Source organism: Leuresthes tenuis, unplaced genomic scaffold (assembly GCF_036924035.1).
Source record: "Leuresthes tenuis unplaced genomic scaffold, fLeuTen1.0.hap1 SCAF_17, whole genome shotgun sequence".
NCBI lineage: Eukaryota > Metazoa > Chordata > Actinopteri > Atheriniformes > Atherinopsidae > Leuresthes > Leuresthes tenuis.
Window position 1 is genome coordinate 12,310,571 of NW_027325371.1, and position 12,530 is coordinate 12,323,100.

The 12,530-nt window shown below is 38.2% G+C and overlaps 3 protein-coding genes across 3 annotated transcripts in view; 2 read left to right on the top strand and 1 right to left on the bottom strand.

Moving 5' to 3' along the window:
- The window catches only part of LOC140274018 (transcription factor Sox-9-like), a 411,498-nt gene that overhangs the window by 191,764 nt on the left and 207,204 nt on the right, over positions 1-12,530 (top strand). The window lies entirely within an intron of this gene.
- Positions 6,866-8,304, top strand: med9 (mediator complex subunit 9). Its single transcript, XM_072369395.1, has 2 exons — positions 6,866-6,977; positions 7,157-8,304. Exons 1-2 carry the CDS (start codon positions 6,895-6,897, stop codon positions 7,374-7,376), a joined length of 303 nt encoding a protein of 100 aa, XP_072225496.1. The 5' UTR covers positions 6,866-6,894; the 3' UTR covers positions 7,377-8,304.
- Positions 8,357-9,512, bottom strand: LOC140273740 (dexamethasone-induced Ras-related protein 1-like). The gene is made up of 2 exons (XM_072369394.1): positions 9,162-9,512; positions 8,357-9,056 (listed from the first exon to the last, which is right to left on the bottom strand). Exons 1-2 carry the CDS (start codon positions 9,430-9,432, stop codon positions 8,533-8,535), a joined length of 795 nt encoding a protein of 264 aa, XP_072225495.1. The 5' UTR covers positions 9,433-9,512; the 3' UTR covers positions 8,357-8,532.

A 12,530-nucleotide genomic window follows, 5' to 3' on the forward strand; every position in this document is an offset into this window, starting at 1 on the left:
TAATCAATGAAAACATGAATATATTTTAAGATGACCATTGCTAACGAAACATGAAAACGTGGGAGCTGTTTTCTGAAACATTTTCCGAGACATAGAATATAATCAAGTAATCACCAAATACATTGGAGATGGATGTTGTAGCGTATGGAAGAAGGATTTTCTTTGACTTGACTTCCAAAGGCACCTTTTACTTGTTTATATAATCAGACTGAACAGTCCCAATGACTCAGTTACTGTATAACTCTATCCCCTACATTCTCTCTGCTATTGCTGATTGCTCTTTTTGAAAGATTACTTATTTTTCATTCATGTTCATCCTTGATATTCACGAGGGAGTTATATCAAACTTCCAGCTGAACTGGCAGTCTAGTTAACTTTGTGACATCTAAAGCGTGTACAGTAAATATGTTCAATTTGAGCAGCTATAGAAATCCCCCCATACTTAGAAGGTACTCGGTCTGTAAGCCTTTTTACAATCTTAAATTCAAGCCTGCCACCCAGTGGATGTACATGTGAAGTCACTGAAATGAAGCATGAGACAAAACCTTTTTCTTTTTTAATTGAAAGTTCTACTACTAGTGAGACGAGGCACATGCTATAAAACTTCTAGATACATACATTCGTGTACAACTGAGCAGCAATATGGAACAATAAGTGGAACAAAGAAAAAATAAATAATTAAATGAGTAAACTGCTATTAAATTCAAGGCAAAAACACAGAACAGGAAAACAAGAGGTTATTCACATGTCAATTTGGTGATCATACAGTATAGAAGCTGGGTTTTTTTTAACTTTACATTGGAACAACACCTTTTTTAAATGAGTATTTCGTTAAAAAATATATTAAAAATGGGAGAAGTTTTAAGAAATCTACATTTATGCTTAAAGAATTTGGCTAAAATAATCAAATGATTGTTTCCAATTTTTTTTCTTTTTAATGGTGGGAAAATATATTGAGGTCAGAGTAGACCTATGAATTTATTGTTCCATTTTTTTTTTTTTTTTTAAATCGACAAAATCACAGCCACTGATTACTAGGGAACATTGTTTGGGAATAATTCTTGAATATGTCAGCACACCTTTCAATAACACGATAATTGCCGGGCCCGGAGGAATTGCTTTCATCACTGCATTTAATTGTGTCTTAGTACACTTCAGCTTATATCTATGATAAGATAGAAGGTTACCATGATCATCCATAAAGTGTACGGTTGGCCAGTCCCCCTATCCGTACGGTCTTTGTAAAGATTGATTTAGCATTAGTCATAACCTCAAAGTCAACTTGGCTCCATGAATTTGTGAAAGTATCAATGGATATGAAATATGGAGTTTGAACATGTCTAACATGTCTGGGATGTAATCAATGATTCCCATAAAGACAAGGCCTTTACTTTTGATTTTTCTGTCTTTTTTTCAAATAACTCAATAGCCCACAACAGATTTAGAAACCTTGTGACCAAATGTAGCTGTGAATTCATAATTAATACAAATACAATAGAAGGATAAACAGAATAGTACATTCCAAGTGCTTTTGCCCTATGATTTATATATGTATTTTCGGAAATGTGACAAAGGTTGTAGTGGCTGTGATGGGCAAAATATGCACTTTAGTGGAAGAACATCCCTAGATACAGATATTGCAATTTTTACATAAACTAAACATGGAAAGACCTCCAGGCTGAGTTTATGCAAGAAAATTAAAAGAGAAAAGGAAACAAACAAAAAGACACTGTGAAAATGATTCTTAACAGTGTTTCCTTGTGTTTTCACTTGAGGGCAGTGTAGGCCCTCAAGTGAAAACAAAGAGTTAGAATTTTGAGTTCAAATGGGAAATTCTAACTTTACGTTTAGCTTTATAAAATTTCTGACTTTAAAATAGACTTGATTTCCCTAATGAATTCCCTTATGGCAGCACATAGGTGTTCTATTCATTTGCTTGCTTGTAATCTTGCATTTTACAAATGAAAACTTTAAATAGAGCTTAAAGTAAACACGTTGTATCAGTAATTGAAATTTATATTGATAGAAAAGAGACTAAACTTTCAATTAATCATTTTCAACAGAGAAAGTTGCCATGAATTCATGCCACTGATCACTGATTGGATGAGAAGTTTATTCTTGTCGAAGAGTTTCATGGCATCCGTCCTCCTTATACAGATGTACATGTCTCACCAATAAGATCCTCAAAATCAAAGGATTGGAGACAGTTGAGTGATTATCAACTTTTTGAGACACGTTCTCAGAATTATTTGTATATTACATTTCAAATGTAAAGGGTCAGGTGTAATGTACAATAGATAAAGTACATTAATAAAACACCAATGACACTATAGTGTTGTTCATCTAACGCATAAAAAACATTCAGTGCTTGTCTTGCAAACAGACATAGCCTTTTCCTTGTATTGTTTTGCTAACTAACTTGAACCGACATTAACTACCGGTCTTCTTCAAAGCATGCATGACTCCTTTTCAGCAGAGACACCAGCTGAAACGAGATTATGCACCAAGGAGGCCAATTAAATACGGGAGGATTCTCCCAGCTCCATGGAACTGAGCTTTAGCTCTCATAAATATGAGAACTTTCACAGAAACAATGATGTGTATGAGTTTGATAGTGAATTAATCTAACGAACATTTGCAGAGACAGTTCTGTGTAAAATTAAGTGTGAACAGCCATTTAGTTTACTAACTCCACAGTCTACATCTTTCTTTTTTTCTGTCTATCTATCTGGAGGGTGTTAAGGCGCAGACATGAAAAGATTAATGCATTCAAAAAGCAGCTTAGAATGCATCATCTATTAATCAAACATAGCAATTGAATCAATCTAATCAACGCGTGTGACTAGCTCGTTTTGTTTTAGGTGAACATAAAGATCATTTGTGAAAAAAATCTTTCCATGAAACATCCCTTGACCGGGGTTTCACATGATGAGAATTTATCTCCTAACTGATGAAGGATTTGTTTTGGAGGAGCAGTATTGAGGTAAATCCTCGAAGCTCAGAATTAGTATAGACTCACTGTGATAAATTAAACTAACATTCATCTTGTTGGGGAAAAAAATGGTAGATCTGAATGTGACACACACCAGCAGTGACTGACCATGTGTTTTATATGAAGAAGAGCGCTAAGATTAGATGACAAATTGGCAGACTGGACATCTGCATCCTACCAGCTCCCTGCCAGAGATGCTGGGGTGTGGTCCATCTGTTGGAAACTGACAGCCGCCCTTTCACGTCATTTCAGAGGGTGGGTGGGGTAAGGCTAGCCACTTGGGGACTATTATAAATGGAATCAAACGGAATTGTCCTGAAGTCACACAGGCCAAAAGGTTATCCCCAACTCCCTTGTGACTCATACAGTTTACTCTGAGCTGCGTGTAAAATGTTTCTAGTGAAGACGCACGTGTTTCATGCTTGTTCAAGCATGGGAAATTCTGTCAGGGGTCAGAATTTGAACCACTGATAGTCATGAGTCATGTGTGAGATAGGAGAAACGTGTTTATCGTTGGAAAGTTAGAGTGGATGAGTGCAGGCTCAGAAAATTCATTTTTTGAGCAAAATTTTCAAGAATGATTAACACATGCAGGCTTTGTGAGCATATGTAGGCTTCAACCTCTTCAGACAGTTGATTAAACAAAAGGATACAAGTTTTTTCGACTGCATTATCAAAATTAAATACACATGCTGCAGATCTCACAGAGCATAATGATATACATTACACCTCAGTCATCCTTAGAGGTCAGAAGTAACAAATTCCACAGACTCTGTTACTGTTGTGCTAATTGGGAAAAGATAATATTCTTGTTAAGTAGCATTTATTGGTTGTCTGTGTTTTTCTTAAATCCCTTTTTTTCTGACAACTTTTTCTTTTGCCAGCTACATTTTTACACAAGTTCTTGCCAAAAAAAGAAAAAAAACAACCTCCCTTCTTCTCCAGCTGCTGTTGTTTAGATGTACTATTAGTATAGTGAAATACAAAGAAACAGTGTGAGACCTGCGGGATGAGGCAGGGAGCGTGAACGGAAGGAATGTGTTGATTGATTGTAAATGAATAAAGAAATCTTCCCTAATACCATTAGAAGCCCACTTTTTTCCCCATCTCAAAATTTAATGATAGTTTAATTATACTGAAGAATAAGTGCTTCTTAAAATAGTTTGCAGAGGCAGTTCCTCAGAATCTTACAGAACATAACTCAGTATTTACTTAAACATCAGTCTTTTTCTATGTAAACTTACTGGGACTTTAACTAGAGTTCCAGTTTATGTGATCTCTGTAATCATTCAGCGGCTTATCTCTAACTCACTTGAAGTCATTGATTATTTGACATTCTGTATATTGAATAAGCAGTTAACCAAATTTCGAACAATACACATTTTTTTGGCTTACATATGGCTACATATGGCTTGAGTATATGACAGAAAAGTTGGACAAATGTCAGTAAAGATCCCTCTTGTCATTGTCTGAATGAGCTCTTGATTTAAATTTTTGGAAAATGGTAAAGGGACTAGCTTTGACATAAACAAAACCATAGCTATCTACTTGAAGTGTAAATGTGACTTCCAATTACTGCACTAAGTTCTGCAGTCTTGGCAAAGAAATCGCAGCAGGAAGACTTGCTGGAACACAAAATCAAAGTCAGGATGTGTTATAATCTTTATTTCCTGAAACAAGTTAATCTGTGACATATTCTGTGACATCAAGCCATTCACTGTCCCAATTTGCATCCCATTCCACTAAAACATGTTGAATCGTGTGTGAGATGAAACTCTAAGATCACAATATGTCCCACTTTTTTAGAGCTCAAGAATGCGTCACTGCTCTCCCTGTGACCCAAATGGTAAACCACTTGGGCAACATAAGGCCCTTCAAATTCAAATGTAGGTCAGCTATACAACCGCTTAAAGCTCCATCTAATTCTCACAGACATATAGCAGATTATAGTGAGCTCTGATTGTCGAGTAATATCATCAACACACTAGCACAGTTAGAGGCATGGAAAGAGAAAACTTTCAAGTAAACACACCTCTAAATCTGGAGTTAAATCCCACTAAAGCTACTCTTAATTAGTTGAGCGTCTAGTATTCACTAGGTGTGAGCAATGAGAGTACAACAGGTGATGAATACATCCTTTGACAAAAAAAAGCCAAAAACCATTAATTGATCTATGATGGATCTATGACTGGATAGTGTTGTGGTAAGATAACTCCAGTAGGGGTCCTTAGGCAAGACCCCCTTACGCTACCTGGCTACCTGGGATATGAGTGTATGTCGCTTTGGATAAAAGTGTCTGCCAAATGCATAAACATGAACAAAGTTAAGATCTAAGTTAATCTCTGATGCTCTTCATCAAATTTTTTTATTAACTTACTTTTAGCAGGCACCAAACACTGACTGACTTCCTTGCAAAATCAGAAAGTTGTGAGGCCAACGGCTGGGAGACTTGTGGGTGAATGACGTCTCACATCACAGGAATGTGGGTCAATGGCCACAGGAGATGAGATTGGGTTCACATTTCCACAGCCACAGCGTTTCTGTGCTTGCTTGTGTGATGACACCGAGATATATCTGCTTTTGTGTTACCGGCTGTGTTTGAGAGGTCATAAACTGTTGCTGAGAAAATACAGTAGACAGTAAGCAGTCAAGATGTTGATATTGTGTGGTTTTCCCGTCTAATCCATTTCCTCGTCATCTAACATTATCAAGCCATGCACACAAAGTAAAGGAAGCAGGATACCCAGACGGTTGAGCATGACCTGAATATGTTCGTTTAATTATCTGTAGAATAGATATATAGTATGACGCATTAGCCTCCATTAGACTATATTTGTGCTTGTCCTGCGCACCATTGTTTACACAGGTTGGCGCATTTCACTCTTCATGCATGCCATGTGTCACACTTTAGTGTGTTTAGTGGGTTAACTTCAGGTGTAGGTACTTTGCGTTGCTAGGTAGCAAGATGTGGAGCATTGAGGCTCTGCCCAATCACAGGTCAAGTGTGTTTGTTCTATGTATTGATAGATCAGATGTGGCCTATTACTTGAGAAATATGGGCTATCTTTCAAGCGAATATTAATTTGGGTAAAGTCTGATATGCAGCATAATTAAAGGATTTTTGAGGTTCAAAGAATCAGAAATGTATACAATATTTGTCCTCAAAGAGGCTGAAACAGGATGCTTAAATAAATTAACAAATATAAAAAATAAAAGAAAGATTTGAGTCCTCTGGGTCTCCATGCAGAGGTAATTCATCCTAGGATTAAAGATAATAGAACAAAACACTTGAACTTTCTTGATAAATTTTTTTCCTGCTGTTGTGCAGGAAAAATCATATGTATATAAAAACTTTTGCTATTGATAAAATCATCTATTTACTGATTAATGTATCTTTTATTCAGCAGGTGATAGCAAAGAGAATCTAAAATTTAAATTACACAACACAATTATTGGAGGAAAATGTAGACATGATCCCTCTTTTTGGAAAGGAATTAATAGCTTTCCCTGATATGTCTACACAAAGATTGGGTAATTATGGATTACATATCACCAGGATGATTGAATCAAAAAAATAAAATAAACTAAAATATTAACGGCAAGTTTTGGTTTCACAATCACAGATTATTTGAATACATTCTGATTGAATGTTTTCAAAATGACAAAATGGTATTGTCTGACAAAAACAAAAACTCAAAAGATAGTAGATGTAAAATTATGGCAGCATGTTTTTTAAACGGTAATTGGACCTGAGCAATTCGAATTATCGTTCCGCCCAAAACTATAGAGTAATACATGTATTATTTTGCACTGGTTCCGCCGCTCGGGTTTCGTTAGTCGCAAATTGAAACGTCATCATATTGGTGCATGACGTAACCAATCTGCGCCGAAGAGCAGGAGGTATGATGGCGGTGGCACAACCGAAGCTTGAGAAAGAGACTGAGGATTGCTCTTTATTGCCTTTAGTTCACGATATTATCAAATGGTAAGTGTAAAGGCCGTATGTTAATATTACACATTCACCATTCAGTGATTTAGTGGAATAGTGCTACTTGATGTGTTGCTAAAGCTAACAGATAGCTATTTCAGCTGAAATTTTGAAGTTTAAATCCGGTATTCGAGACTAACGAGCGTGTTTCACTTCCAACGTTGTATTCTATTAAGTATGGACAAGGACAGCCAGGATGTCCACCAAGACCTGGCGAAGCTCAAGACAAAGATCCAAGAAGCACGGGAGCAGATCTCAAACATGCCCGGGATAGACAGCAGTCCACAGGAGCAGCAGCAGCAGCTGGCCACGCTGCGCGAGCAGGTCCGCACCAAGAACCAGCTGCTGCAGAAATATAAAGGTCTGTGCATGTTTGATGTGCCAAAAGCATCATGAGACTGAAGCCTGGGTTACTGCACTGACATGAGGAAACGGCGAGATGGTGGAGGCGAAGGACACTTTTTACATAAATATTAACTTAATAAACACGAGTCGAGGACACAGGATGGACGTTGTATTGAAGGGCTTAGTTTGCCTTAATTTGCATTGCAATGCAAAATGTCTAACCTCTTGCATTTCTTTTTGTTTTGTTTAATTTTTGGAGGTGAGTTTTGTTATGGTATGTCCTAACAGTGGAATTTTAGTGACACATTTTTCTTGTCTTGTAAAATATAAATTTTGTAATTAAACAGTTTTTTTTTATAGCTTCACCCTGAGCCTTTGTCCGTCCATCCATTTGTGTCCGCTTTTCCCAGGTCTGGTCGCAGAGGCAACAGGTCCAGGAGAGAAACCCAGACATCCATTTCCCCAATTACACTCTCCAGCTCCCCTTGGGGGAGGAGCCTTTGTCATTATTCAAATATATTTAGTTTTATCTTTTCATCTGTTGCTTTTACAGGGGAGTTATTCTGACACCAGTAACATTAAAAAAGGTCAGAAACTGAGTTGTTCCAACTGAATGAAAGTACAATTTGGGGAGCACAATTAGGGTCCCTTATGAATTCAAACTTCAACATGATGCAGTTTTACATCTGCCAATGTATTTCAGAAAAAACATGATGAAACAAATGTTTTTCACTAAATTGAGAATATTTTCCAAAGATGGGAAACAACAAAATGGACTGGACAGAAAAAAAAATCTGCACCTGATTGTGTTCTTGTTTAATTCTTGTAATGAAAGACAAGAGGAGAACAGGTTATGAAAGTAGCAAGAGTTTTATTTGCACAATGCAAAAGTTGACGTGGACATAATAAATACACATGTAGAATTTGTTCATTCTGCAACAAAATTTCAAGTTTCACAATGTTTGAAAAAAAATAAAAATAGCAAAAATGTAAACTTGTTTTCCTCCGGAACTGCTCCCAGAAAGCTAATGTTGAGACAGATTTACAGCATTTTCAGAACATCTACTGCAGCAAGTGCCTCAGACCAGCTTGGCTCAGGGTATCTACAATTTATGGTCTTGTGTTTCCTTTGGATAGACTGACTGGCCACAACATCTCTGTATAGTTGAACAGAGAGAGAGTCTCTTTCACACGGACAAAGATATCTTCAGCAAATAACACAACCCTTCTCTTTAGTCTGGCTGCCACCTACTGCCTTCCCCTTTATATACATCAAGTCACTGTGCACGCTTGGTCTCCGTGCAAACGGCGCCACAATCCCATATGCGTTCCCGTCTTTGCACTTTTTGGTTTTGAAGGATTTTCTGTGGAGCACGTCGCAGTACTGCAGGGAAACTTTGCAGTGGCGGTCGGGGCTCATTTCGTTTGGCAGCTTGGCCATGGTAAAGAGAGTCTGAAACATCTGGTCAACGTTAGTGTTCTTCTTTGCGGATATTTCAAAGTAAGCGCAATGTTCGTCTCCGCCAACCAGCTTCTCGATCTCGTCGTTCTGCACTTCACGGTAAAAGTCCCTGTCACACTTGTTGCCGCAGATGACAAGCGGGACGTCCACGTTCTCCTTTGTTTTGTTTCGCAGACAGGACTTGGTCTCGTATATCTGGCGTTTTAGGCGCTGCACCTCTTGGAAGGAGTCTCTGTTGTCCAGACTGAATACCAGGATGAAAACATCACCTGGAAAACAATAGAAGACACGTTTAAAATCCGAATAAAAGCAACTAGATTGTGAGCAGCGGGATGGGTAATGTGGGTTTAAAGAGGTTTCAAAACTGAGCTTACCGGTAAGAATTGAAAGCCTCCTCATTGCAGGGAACGGATGATTCCCAGAAGTGTCCAGAATGTCTAGCTGGTAAACGTCCCCCTTGATGCTGTAGAATTTCCTGTGGAAATCTTCTATGGTGGGTGTGTACTGGTCATCAAATCTCTCATTGAGAAACCGAGAGATTATGGCTGTTTTCCCAACTTTAGTGGAGCCCAGAATCACCATTCGGTGGCAATTCTTGGCCGGTATATCGAACTCATTCTCGGATGGTGACATTTTCTTTATCATAACTGCAGCAGGTTGCACCCGGTGGTCGTTGGTGCTGTGTCCCGGGATAGTTTTACATCCAAGCAGTGATGTGAGCGGTCTGATCTTGCCTTGTCTCTGAAGCTGGAGAAAGTGCAGGCTGAGAATTTATGGGGGAAGTTTGCCGCGCCTCCAATGCGTCATGTGTCACCCTGCAGCTCAGGGAGCTGGAGCAAGACCCTAAATCCAAACGTTACTAAGGCTGTTTTTGTGCGTCAGCTCTGTCCACTCCTCGTGATAAGAAAAGTGGGAAGATACGAGCATATGTTTTGAAATTATGCTTAACAATTAGCAATATTTTCATCTGCAGTTATCACAAATGAAACTAAATGGCTTTTTATTAGCTTATCTTTGCATGCATCACTGTGCGCAGTGCATACAATCACTTTAATAACGTTGAAAGCATGAAACTCTTAACAGTACCTACGTTTAACTAAACAGCCTTTTTGTCCCTTTAATAGCACACACAGCACAGGGAAAATTGTCTGTGCACACAAGCCGTCTGTGCCTTCTCAGTCGCCAGTAATAAGTCAACAGGTTTTCAGTCTGAAGTAAGCAGCTGGATAAGGTGTAGGGAACGGAGGAGGGCGCAGCTGCGCATCCAGCATGTGGCAAGGTTAGTGAGCTTTGTTGCTGTCCTCATGCTGCCACTGTTATTCCCCCCGTGAATGACATTGTGTGTCATCCCTTTAGAGGTTTTATGTTCCTTCTTGTTATTACAGGGTAGACAAAATGTCAGAATGCAAGAGATATTGTAGCACACACAGTCGAAGTGCTGCTTGTTGTAACTACTGCCTGCAAGCCACCCAATCCAATTTATATTGACTTTCTCATATGGCCTATTAATTATAGTAGCCCAAGATAGAGTCCGCTGCTTGTGACTCAGACTCTGCTCATCCACTTTGCCACTTTAAGTCACCTTTCACCTGTCATGTTACCAATGAAATGGCGAAGAGAGAAAGAACCATTGATACTAAAAGGGAAAGTCTTGAGTAGGACTTATGTGTTACTCATGCTTCTGCATGTGACAATCCATTATAATGATCCGTTTCTATCAGAAATAACTTCCTTTCTGTCTAAAGGTTTCAACTGCCACATGATTTCCAGGATTTCCTGTCGTATCAAGTTTCATGTACTCTGTTTTTATTTGTACCTTAGAAATTTTAAGTAAAAAAAGACTTGTATCAATGCTAGACAATACCAATTAAACAGTTGGGGCTATTTGAAAGGGCTGCTCATGTACTACACTAATTTCTAAGTTCTTATGATCATTAAACCGTATCATGCTGTCTCGGACTCTTGAGACAACTGTTCACATGTTGTTTTTCTTTTTTAATTGAACGTGCCCTGTGTTGTGGACAATTAAAGAGTAATTTGTAGGTCCCCTTCTGTTTCCACTATGTAAATTTTCCCTAGCTTTACAAACCTGTGTCATCCTTTTTATTGGAATGAAGCAAGACAAATGCTAGCAAGGTTCATAATTACAGTTATTCAGCCCTCTTATGAATTCTTATGAATTATTCTCTAAGTATACTTAGTTCTACAGTTTACATATTATGACAAGGTCGAGTGGAGCCACATGTCTCCGCATTTACCTTCATTTCATGCGAAACCTCAAACTCGCCAACACTAATGACCTTTTTTAGCCCTTTATGGGGCAGCAGGATTGAAATCTGATAGGTGTACTTAAGCCTGGCTGTTCAAAGCCTCAGCACTGGATTTGTGTTACCAGGCTGTAAAGGACCAGTGCTACACCCCTGACTATTGGTCAACAATTGAGCCAGTGAGTTCTTGATGTTGCATAAAACATGCTACTTGCAGAACAGCTCTTACCATGACACTGCTTCCATAATAATAGAGCAAATTATTCTAACCTATAGAAAACACATGCTTACTTGTTTTACTTTACTTTGTTGTATTGAAAGCATTTACTGCATTTCCACTTTCCTCATTATAGAGTTGGTTGTACATATATAAACTAAAGACTTTTTTCCCCAAAAAGACAGATTTAACTGGTATTACACAATTGAGAAGGTTGTACAATGAATAATGCATCAAATTACATTGCTCAAAGTATGGTTTTCAGGTTAAAACCACTATATGACGCATCATTTATATTCTGGTGTGAACTTACACAGAATAGGTAGAAGACAGAGTTTCATTTGCTTAAAGAAAGAGACACATCCACATCTTCACTGTGAAATGTGTTTAACGCCAATGAAAGATACACAGACCCTGAATGCTCATCTGAAAATGAGCTCAGGGTCAGAGAACATCAACAAACGAGCCACATTTTCAATTCCAGACAATTTGCAGCCTGTTTTGTTAAAGAAAGATGGATGGACCCCGGTGCTCACACTATCCTGGTAACGTGGCCCTCAGCAGAGTAAACACACTGGCTTTGACCCGCTCAGGCCATGGACAGTTATACACATTATACTCATTTCCCTCTTAGCCATCTTTGCTTTCAACCAATTAGTCAAGCGGACAACAAAGCATTTCTAAAATATGATGAGTTTGTGTGAGGGTATAGAATTCTTCACACAGAAAATATACGTCAATGCTATGTTTTTATTGTGAAACTTTCAATTCAGTCAAAGGAATATAACAGGTTCATATTTTGGCATAATGGTGATAAGGCTGCAACAGGAGGAGACACTGCTTCAGAGTCTGTTGGCATCTTTTTGCAGAGAGGGCCTAAAGAGATGTTCTTGTAGTTTTTAGTTTTTACCATAAGTATAATTTTTATGTATGAAATATTGCATCTGATCTTAGCACATATGCTAGAAAACCCCACAGATGAAGCAGCCACATTTTTGGTATAATGTCAGCCTGTTCCTTGTAATGACAGCTCACAGATTCACAGCCATGAGTGTGTAACATGTTGGACACTTGATCAGTTAGTGAAAGGGCTGATTAATAGTTGACAAGAACAGATATGCCTTTGGGTTTACAATATGTTGAACAGAATGTGACTGTGATGTCACATGAATATATAAGTGTGTTTTGATGTGTATGTTAGTGAAGACTTGTGTTGGTGTACCTTATCAGGTATAAACTGAAAGATTTTCCATGGCCTT

Bases quoted from the DNA above. Each gene is read 5' to 3' on its own strand.
- med9 (XM_072369395.1), top strand. From the start codon at position 6,895: ATGATGGCGGTGGCACAACCGAAGCTTGAGAAAGAGACTGAGGATTGC. The intron at 6,978-7,156 runs GTAAGTGTAAAG...TATTCTATTAAG, and splicing joins GTTCACGATATTATCAAATG to TATGGACAAGGACAGCCAGG.
- LOC140273740 (XM_072369394.1), bottom strand. From the start codon at position 9,432: ATGATAAAGAAAATGTCACCATCCGAGAATGAGTTCGATATACCGGCC. The intron at 9,057-9,161 runs GTAAGCTCAGTT...ATTGTTTTCCAG, and splicing joins GAGGCTTTCAATTCTTACCG to GTGATGTTTTCATCCTGGTA.